This window comes from Channa argus, chromosome 16 (genome assembly GCF_033026475.1).
Source record: "Channa argus isolate prfri chromosome 16, Channa argus male v1.0, whole genome shotgun sequence".
Lineage (NCBI taxonomy): Eukaryota > Metazoa > Chordata > Actinopteri > Anabantiformes > Channidae > Channa > Channa argus.
Genome location: NC_090212.1, coordinates 7,357,210 through 7,367,650, shown reverse-complemented (window position 1 = coordinate 7,367,650; position 10,441 = coordinate 7,357,210). Strand labels below are relative to the sequence as shown.

General features: G+C 38.3%; 1 protein-coding gene across 2 annotated transcripts; it reads right to left on the bottom strand.

Annotated features, from left to right (window-relative positions):
- Window positions 1–159: 159 nt before the first annotated feature.
- ipcef1 (interaction protein for cytohesin exchange factors 1) lies at window positions 160–9,827 on the bottom strand. 2 transcript variants are annotated; one of them, XM_067479448.1, is made up of 11 exons: window positions 9,385–9,827; window positions 8,465–8,518; window positions 7,933–7,972; window positions 7,224–7,393; window positions 4,129–4,202; window positions 3,730–3,801; window positions 3,579–3,643; window positions 2,921–3,045; window positions 2,388–2,745; window positions 1,832–2,022; window positions 160–1,618 (listed from the first exon to the last, which is right to left on the bottom strand). In XM_067479448.1, the coding sequence occupies exons 2-11, from the start codon at window positions 8,486–8,488 to the stop codon at window positions 1,418–1,420; spliced, it is 1,320 nt and encodes a 439-aa protein (XP_067335549.1). In that variant the 5' UTR covers window positions 8,489–8,518; window positions 9,385–9,827; the 3' UTR covers window positions 160–1,417. The 2 variants fall into 2 exon arrangements, with proteins under 2 accessions (XP_067335549.1, XP_067335550.1); XM_067479449.1 differs by lacking the exons at window positions 7,933–7,972; window positions 8,465–8,518; window positions 9,385–9,827 and adding an exon at window positions 7,678–7,796.
- Between the last annotated feature and the right edge of the window lie 614 nt (window positions 9,828–10,441).

Below are 10,441 nucleotides of genomic sequence, written 5' to 3'. Positions count from 1 at the left end.
ATGATTAAAACGAGAAACATATCTCGTAAAGACGAGATCCGAATCTTGTAATTACGAGGAAAATAACTCGTAATTACGAGATTGTATTTACCGTATCTCGTAAGTAGGAGCTTTTCTTAGGTGAGTGCAATGCGCCGCCGTAGTGCGCACGAGTGGAAATTATTCACTTTTGTGATAATACTTTATTTCCAAGTATACAAACAAGCTCACTGGTTTTTGTACCAGAATTAACATCACATGTAAACACACAAATTATTTACAGTTAATATTTAACAAGAAAAAACTGAAACATAATTCAGGAATAAAAAAATATCTTTGTTGCTGGAGCTTAGTCGTAGTCCTACCAGTAGATACTGCTACCATGTCAAGAGGCACCTGCTTGGCCTAAGCTGCCTCTATATGTTGCTCTCCGGAGCTGTGGCTGAATGGACAGTTACCTAATGACTTTACATCTAATGGCCTCCCAATAACCTATTTAGGGTTTTGGTTCAATAACAAAAGTTTTTTCCTGGAGAATTATTCTCAGCGCATCCTCTCTGTAAATGGACAGGAGTAATACTACCCTGTCATCTTGTCTAATCACTGTATTATAGTCTATACATGTTTTATATTAGTTAGTAGTAAAATCTTTATCACAGTTGCAATAAACAAATAGTGCTTTAACGTCAAACTTTGTGGTCAATGGTTTGTTTTGGTTTAGTAGAATACTTTGTTTTTACAATGAGAGGATTACATATCTTAATGTCTTTGTTTTATAAATACTTTGCAGTAACAATGTTTTGAACTTCTGGTCCTATTCCAATCTGATGTAAAAATTATTTATTTGCTATTGTTCCTGTTATGGTTCCGGTGTTCATTCTGGAAAGTCTTAAAAAGTATACAGTTTCTATGATGAACAACACACACCAATCATTCAGACTAGTTATAACAACAATGTAAAAGGCAGTGATGGTGCACAGCACCAATAAAAGGCCAGAGACAGTTAAAAATGTGTGTACTACTTATAAAATCAAAATGGATAAAACTGTAAAAACAAAACAAGTGTTTCCTTGCAGAGAGCAACCGAACCATTATTTCAACATAGTCCATCATTCCATATAATAAAACAGTTTATCCATAGGTTCAAAAATTACAACATAAAAACTACTATCAGCAAACTTCGCTAATATTAATCAATGTAACATTAATACCAAGTAATACAAAGACACATTTCACATTTTAATGTGACCTGAAAATTGTTTAGTATCTGCACCACCTCCATTTAGGAACTAAAAACGTGCTCCTTCATTGATTCTGTTAGTTGTTGTACAGCTCTTTAGTCCACTATTATGGAACAGCAGTATGGGTGCACATCCACATCATGCAGGTGTGAAGTCCGTTTATTATAGACACAGTAAAAAACAGTCATGAGGAGTGTTTATAGACTGGTCTCCACCACAGGAGCAGCAGTAACTGGTGCTGCAGCTTTCTTGGCCTCTAATGCCGCCTGCTGGTTGTGTTTAACAGAAATCTCTTGCACCAAGTGGACATTGGCCTCCTTCCATTTTCTAAACTTGTCTGAAGTAAGCTGTGGGTCTGACAACACCTGTTCTATCGCTGAAAGGTCCGCTTCTTTTGACTAGGTCAGAGAAGACAACAAGGAAAATTAGGAAAAAATTCAATAATTGCACACAGCTCCGCTTATTTCTCAAAATTACAATTCAATTGCAATTAATTTATTATGAAAGCCCCTCCCCTTTTTTTTGCTAGCTCTACACAGAATGATGTACAACAAACTGGGAGGAAAAGGCAGAGAAGTCAAGGAAAGGCAGACTAAGGGGAAAAAAATTACCTTTAATGAGCTGTTGAGTGTCCTGATATGGTGCAGTTTATCATTGACAATCTGATTTTTACAGCGTTTAACAAAGGAGGCCCTGAATTCCCTTTTTGTAGATGGTTTACGATCTCCTATTGGTGAGAGGCTGGCCTCCTTTAGATGAATATACAGCTTCTCCATTTCATCTGAGCTGTTCCCACGATGCTCTGCAATAAAATAACAATAACACTGTATCAAGATCCCGCACATCAGAGGGATTGTACATACATTAAAACTCCTTAAAGGAACAGAGATACGTCTGATAAATATTTTCCTTTGATCATGGACGTTAACCGAAGTTATGTGAAACAGAAGGCTTTGTAGTAAATTATTCTCCTATAAACACAAAAAATACTCCACTAATCTGTACGAACGATTTCCTAAAACCAGAGGAAGTTAAGTCCCCCACCCACCCAAAAAAAATACAAAAAATAAAAATCAACATGGTTTATTAAAATACAGTCCTGTACGTTTTTAGGATATAAAAGTCACTAAACAGTGACAAATTAAAAGGAATAAAATTAGAACTTACCCTCATCTTGAACATGTAAATCATCTTTTTGTGCCTCCACCTCTGCAGTGGGGCTTCCCTCATTAGACCCCATATCTGAAGAGTCCAGGGCAGCTAAGTTCTCCAACATCTGGAAGCCTTGCACGTTTTCTTCTTCTGTCTCTTCGTGTGGAGGCTGCTGTGAGTGTACCTGAGCTGAGCAAACCACCACTGTTTCTCCAACTGGAGGAAATGCCTGTGAGACCAGGTCCAACCAGGACTGCCGTTGCTTGGCAAGCGAGGAGGCGGAGCTCTGTGATGTCATTGTACTGACAGGTGACGAGAACGAACCGTTGGCTTCACTAGCCACTGCGTGAGAGTAAGGGGGAGGGAGAGTTCCCTGAAAGACAAATGCAACTTAGTCAGATGTCATAATATACTATAAATTAAACGGGCATTTGTTCAGTTAAACATCATGTGGATTTTAAATTAAAGTTACTTCATCATTCAACCTTCTGTATAGTTGTGATTAATGGTGCGGTGTAGGCTGTTTATCACTCTGACCGAGAACCAACCTGATGTGTGCTACCAAGTGGATCGTCTGCATCCACAGAGTCCTGCGCTGTCTGTTCTGTGTACGGTGGAGGGGGGATGTCTGTGGTTTCAGCCTCGTCATGGTCACTGGCTTCACTATAACACTCTGAATATTCACATTTTTGTGAAGAGATGCAAAACGCTAAAGTTAAAAACATGCCACATACTGTACAACCAGAATCCAGAAGAAATTAATAAAGCCTTTTTATCGAGGTAAAAAACAAAGCTACTTTTCTTTAAAAAATTGTTTGAAGCAACGTCAATCAATGTTTCATTCAACAACAGCATGGACAGATCTAGAAAGTTTTTATTGGGATGGCCAGCCTGGGGCACATGCTCAAAACAGGTGGGCTACATTGGGAGATTTATTTAAAGTTTTAAATTGTAATTTAAAAACCCTTTTTGGAAATAATAAAGTTAATATTAATAGTATGTTAATAGGTAATAATGTCTTTATAAAGTGTTTGTACATTGTAAGAATTGTCAAATATGTAACTTATGTGATATTTTTTAACTCCAAACAGTCATAAACAAATAAGAAATGTTTAAGGATTAACATCCATCCCTAGCCAGTGCCACACCAGGCCACTCCTCTAGCCCTGCCCATGAACAACAGTAACAGGCAATATGGATGCTTACCAGCCGCAGTGTTTCGTTCTGCTTGCTCATACTGAATGGAGGCTAGTCCAAGCTTATTCAGCCATCTGCAAAAACAAGTTATTAAACTTAAAATGTCTGACTCATTTAGACAACATGTTAAATAAATAAATAGATGTACTTTTATACGTACATGTTCATCTCGTCCTGGCTCTCAGCAGCAAAATAAAACATCATGACTTGAGGGTGACAAGCTTTGAAGGCACTGCATGAAGAAAAGTAAATGGGGATGAGATAAGATAAGATCAGTACAAAAAAAGGATACGTTCAACAAAATGAAATGTTTCCTGTGTAATCGTTTTTCATGAAATTTAAACTTAACTTAAATTCTATGACAACTCTACTTCCCTGATAATTTTGAAGATTTTCAACATTTCCTGTCACTGTGTGTGTGGAAACCTCTTGTGTAATTCAGATCCAACAATAGATATGGATATAGTTTTTTAAAAAATCTTAACTATTACTTGGTAGTGGCTTTTAAAGTCTTACTGTCATAAAACGTGAACAAAAGAGAGAATAACTGTGAGCTTACTGTTTCTTCTTGCACTCTAGGGCTCTGTCAATCATGAAGTTGGTGAGGTCAATGTAGCCCTCTGCCTTGTCAGCCTGCAATACACAGATTGAACAACATGTGGTTGTTAAATCAAACTGATGTTTTCAAACCACTTCCCGACAATGACATCTTCTGTTACCTTGCAAAATGCTACCTCTATTTATAGTGGTATATATTTTCTCATTACATGATGGTGGCATGCATATGATTGACGTAGTCATGTCAGTAAATATGATCAAATGCATCAGTTATGTAACTGTCACATTCAGCAAAGATGGTGACACTGTTTAGCCATTCCTGCAGTGACAGACTGGTGAGAAGACAACTGTGGCAATATTGAGTATGAATCATCTGCAGCCCCCAGTGCCTCATAGTGCATCTGTAGCACAATCTATATTACATGTACAGTGTCTTAAAATAACCTGACGCTGTATACAGGATTTGGCTTTTGCTCTAGACTGCAAAGAAATCTTGAGCAAAAACAATTTTCTGATAAGCACTAGAGCTGAAATAAAATTTCATCTGATTGCAATGGATGGATTTAGTGCTGCAGATAATTTTTTTCTTCTGAATGTTGCAAATTCACTACCATAATACTTCAAAATATGAAATAATTTTTTGTGGCAAACTGTGCTGATTTTCAGAGAATATGATGAAAGTTTATTTTTTCTCTCTTTTTCCCCCAAAAACATTGTAGAGGAGAAAAATGATTTCCTCTACAAATAATCTCAACCCTTACAATAAGTTTTGCATTCATTTATTAAATAACAATTAATATTTGACATACATAGTATAACATAATATCTGGCTTTTTTTAAATAGAATGCAATTTTTCATAAGAGTTACTGCCATTTAATCATGTTTAAATTTATGAACATTAACAAGGGTGCTAGAAAATAAGTGAACCCTTAATATGACCTACACTATAATCAGATGTTCACACTAATTCTTGAACTAGATAAAAGAAAACCCAATAACATAAATAACACTCATATATACCTTAATAACAAATTTATTGTGGGAAATCCTTCATTCTTATATTTGTGAGTTGCAAAAATACCTGAATCTCTATGAATATTTATTTTTTTTAGGGGGAAATTAGAATCAGGTGTTTCGATCAGTGAGACGACAATCAGGTGTGAGTCAGAGGCCCTGTCCTATTTAAAGGTAAGAAATCTGGGTCTTCACTATCAAAGTCTGATCATGAAAACACAGTCTTGTAGAAGAGTTGTTGATGCTCAACAGGCTAAAAAAGGTTACAGAAGAGTTTACACCCCACCAGCTGACTGTCAGGTGGATCAAGTACAAATGAAATACAAATGAGTCCATCACCAGGAGAACAACAATGGTGTAAATGGCAGTTGCAAGGAGAAAGCCATTACTCTACAAAACGCTATGTGGATAACACAGAAGGGTGATAAAAGAAACTTTGTGGAATGTAGAACTTTTGAATGACAATGGCTTGTATAAGAAGTATTATGTTTGGGGAAAACAAAACACTGCAGCAGTAGAACCTTATGTGAAAAATTGTGGTGGCAGTGCAAGGATTGGTCCTGATTTACTGCCTCTGGACTAAGACAGCTTGCATGGTATGGAGTCATGAACTGAAGTTGAACAGAAACTGGATCTTGCAGCACCACAACAAACGTTTTTGCAGACAACTCATTCTACCAAAAATGAAAGCAGAGGGTAATGTTTTGCAATGGCTGTGCTGATTATAAAGCCATAATACTGCAGCGCAGGGACCTGAAGCAGGCAGTTCATGCAAGAAAACAAAGCAACACTCCTTTATTGATGTTCTGTAAAGAGTAATGGGCTAAAAGCTCTCCAAGCCGATGTGGAGGGCTCATAAACAGTTACTGAAGATGTTTAGTAGAAATTATTGCTGCAAAAGGGGATCACAGCGGTTACTGAATTCCTGGCTTCACATGCACAGTTCTTGGGTCATTTGTTTAATTGCATTCTTTTCCTGTTGATTTAGAACTGGTTGCATTTTAGAAAATTCTGTAGGATTCACGAACTTTCAAGCACGTGCACCAAATCTGTATACATCCACTGCTGAAAATAGCCGCACAAGGAAAATTTAATAACAATTTTCAAGATGTAAATGTGTAACTTTGAATGAACAAACTGGTTCGGGACAGAGAACCACAAACAGAGACATAAAAATGTCAGACCGTCTGTCACATTGCTGTGGTGGCCACGTTGGTTAGGCTTGTCTTTAATTTTGAATAATCATCTTAGCACCGCCAGAACAACATACCTCCTTCTCAGTGCTTCACAGTGTAAACCACACACACAAACACCATCAGTTCACATTCTCTGCAGCACACAAAGAAACAGGAGCTGGAAGAATCATAAACTTTGACTCATCAGTTTGAAGTACCGATTTCTACTGATCTATTTGTCAAATGTCATTGGTCTCAGTTAACTGCAGAAATTCAATCATTCTCCTCCATACAGTTGGTATTGAGACGCACCTGCTACTTGAACTCTGGGAAGCATTGACGTGGACTCTAATGGTAATGGTAACTTACGTAGCCTCTGCAGCAAAGGTAACTTTTGGTCTGAATTGACTGATTTTTAAGTAATGTGTCAAAGTAATGATGTTTATTTTTCTTCACTTTGTTGAGCAATTATTGCCATAACAAGGACGTGTACGGTAGTTAAATGGTGCCATTTGCTTTACACAACCTAAACACAACACAACCGATGCTCTCAAACAAATTAGGAAGGGGAGAAATTCCAACAACTCCACCAATATTAACTGAAAACCAATCGTACTCATTAAAATACCACTGTAGCCTTTAATAACCTAATGACAGTAATAGCTTCAAAGCTGAAAAGAGCTTGAGAGCGACACGAGGACAATGGGGAGAAGAGCAAGAGAGAAACCCATCCCTGTGTGACATACTGTGTGCAATTCTGTGCAACTAGGCAGTTGTGGAACTTGAATTGTAACTTCTGTTAAAAATGGTGAGCTATGACAGAAGTGTCTTATATCAGACACTGGCAGAGCCCGTCTGTCATACGAGGGCTTCCTGATGAAAAGGTGGTTTAGAAATGATACTCACCAGCTGGTTGCTGTACCAGTAGAGAGCTGTCTTCTTCAGCACAAACCAGAACTTCTTCCATTTGATACCCAGGAAGCCTGTACTTTCTTTCTTCCTGTACAGCCAGCCCTGGTGGTCTGGCTGACCGAGGTCTTTGACTGAGACTCGTCTTCTGCTCATTGTACCATTGCCTATGCACAAAAAAACACCAAAAACAACGGTATACATAAATGCAAAAAGACCTTGTCTCCTCTGTTCCCAGAGAAGCTAAGACACAGTCCAGTAAAGTTCAAACATAGCATTAGAGGAAGCAAGTGGTATGAAATCATAACTAAAAAAAAAAATCATTTTCATTCAAGTGGAAACAGGTCATGGTGTTTGGTCAAAAACCAAGTGCAAAAATAAAACAAGAGAAAAACCCACACAACATCCAGGAACAGTTCAGTTTCGACATGTGATGCTACATGTAGCCTACCTGTTATTGTTCTTATGAATCAGCCAGTAATAACAAAAACATGAGAATTTAAGTCTGCTTCTCAGAAGGATACCAGACACTTCCAGCCTGAGCTAAAAAAAATGCAAACTGAAGTGAAACTAGCCAAGCATTGTCTAAAAGCCTGCTGCACACACTAATTGCCCTGCCACTTTACATACGCCCACAGAGGGTTGAAATTACAGTTAAGGGTGCCCACACAGACAAAATGATGAGAGCCCTACGGTGACAACTTACCTCCTTTGCTCTTCTTCTTGGATTTGTGTCGGAGGGAGACCTTTGGGAGGACAACAGCGGGGGACAATGTGAGTTCAGAGTGTCAGCAGAGAAGAACAAAACATTAGTAGCTGAGAAGAAGAGGCTGCCTGGAACATCCTGTTTCTCACATTGAGTGTCACATGCATTTTCTCACTGCTGCTTTATCTTTCTCTCTTTCTGTCTCTCCACACACACACACATTAACCCCCACCACCCTACACCCGTGCTGCCTCTCCAACATCCTCCTCTGTGACTAGACTGTGACTTTTTTTGGGTTGTCATTTAGTCTCTTTGTGTGTTTTTAACTGTTGCCTCCTTTTTATGTTAATACTACCTCGAGTAATAAGCTAAAAAAAAAGGAACAGAAACGAAACAATCCACCTAGGGTTGTCAGAAAAAAATTATACCTTGTCATCACAAAACAGGAGAAGCAGAAGTGGATACAAAATTTAAAAGAGACAGAGCTACTTTTCTATTTCATTAGTTGTACACACACACACGATACACTTACAGGATTGTAGTCATCAGCAGCCATAGAAGGGTATACAGATATCGGAAAGGCAGCCTGTTGGAAGAAACCAGAAGGTTCAACTTAATCAGATGTGGGCTGACAATATTCAACCCAGAGATAAATGGGCAGAAAATGAGCAAATAGTTGCTCCAGTGTGACAAGAGGAAGTGATGTCATGGTTACATACAAGTTTTCACAATTGTCTTTCTTGGTACTGTGCGCAAAATAATGAAAGCTACAAGAAACTGTCCTTCTGTGCAAGTGGAAGCTGAGTCAGAAAAATATAAAAGGTCGAAAACTTCAAAGATTAAAGCTCATGGACAGCACTGACTGACTAACAGCACAAGTGTCCACAATGATCAATGTCAGCAGTTTCATGTAACCTGTGACACAGGCTACATGACTAACGGGAATCTGCTCCTGGTATCGCACCTTAAACAGACTTTTTTTAGGCAGCACAAAAAAATTCAAAAATAACAGAACAACATTTTACACATTGCTCTCTGACAGCCTAATGGAACACCAAAGATATTGGGAAATCCAAATTGACCATTATTGACCAACTTCCTCTGCAAACTTGAGTTCCTCATTTGTAAAGTGACAAAGCTGTCTGTCCACATACACACAATAACTCACCAGAGTTGATAAGCTTGTCATGATACAATACAGCAAAGACGTGCGCAGGATTTCACAGACAAGCAATCTCAACTATTTACACCCATTTCTATTAGAAATGTCTCCCGCAAACAGGTGTTTTTAGGCACATCCACACAAAACCAACCCTTAAACATGTGTGGTCACAGGGTCCTGAGGTCTAGTCCTTCTGCAGTTGATCACACTTAGTCTCTTACCACAAACTCAAGGTACTAATATCCCCAGTGAGGATGGGGAAAGCAGAAAAGCATATAAAAGACTCATACCTGGTTTGTGACAACTTTCCAAATGCAGGTATCCTCTGTGACTCTTCACGCTCACACAGTGAAAGCAAACCACACCTTCCACCTCTGATCTCGACTGAGCTTCAGTGGAGCAGTCTACATGCATGTGTGTCTCTAGCTTGCAAAACAAAAACGCATAATATCTAATTTTCCGGGTGTCTGAGTCAACTCTCTGCCTGTGGGAGCTTGATGATGATCACCACATAACCCACAGCACAAGCTGTGAGCCGACGGCGCATGTGTTTAGAAACTGGCTTCCTGTTGGACTTTTTTTTTTTTTTTGGCAGGTGTGAGCGGTAAAATGTCACATTTTGAGATCCATATTGAACCACAGCATCTAAAGATTGATGTGTAGCATTGTCTTTGACTAAGGTGAGCATAAGAGATGAAAAATGATCAAAACATTTTCAGTTTCAGACAGTTCAGTTAACGGTTATGTGCCCCCCTGAAAAAAGCATCTACATTAATTTTTACAATTTCTATTTGCAGTGACTATAGCTTTTCAGAAAGGTTTGCAAATTTTACAGCGCTACTATTGCAATTTAAAAATTTAACTAAATAATTCTTATATATACATAAGAATATTTACAAAAAGCAAAAAGAAAACTTCCTTATAGCAAAATTAGATTTCCAAAACCTAAAACGCATTTTTTCCAATGTTAAATGACACAGATATTCCCCCCCTGTTTTTTTAAATCAATACTAATATTGATAAAGTATATTTTAATAACAAAAACTCACTACACTTCAAACGAATGTCACCATCCCGGTCTCAATTTTGCCAGAGCCTATAAAGGTTCAAACTGAAAACCAACAAACAAGAAACACCTGTAGTCTGGTCAGAAGGCTCTCGTTTTGTGTAGTGCTTCGGAAAGCTAAAAACAGGTCGCACTGAGTTGTTTTAAATACTTTCAACAAAATGTGTTTCTGTACCTGCCACCATAACCTCAACGCACGTACTTTGGCACGAAAACTCCTCTCAAAGTCTGACCAGAGCTTGGTGAGCATGACGGCGAACACCTGCAGAGGTTCAAAGAGG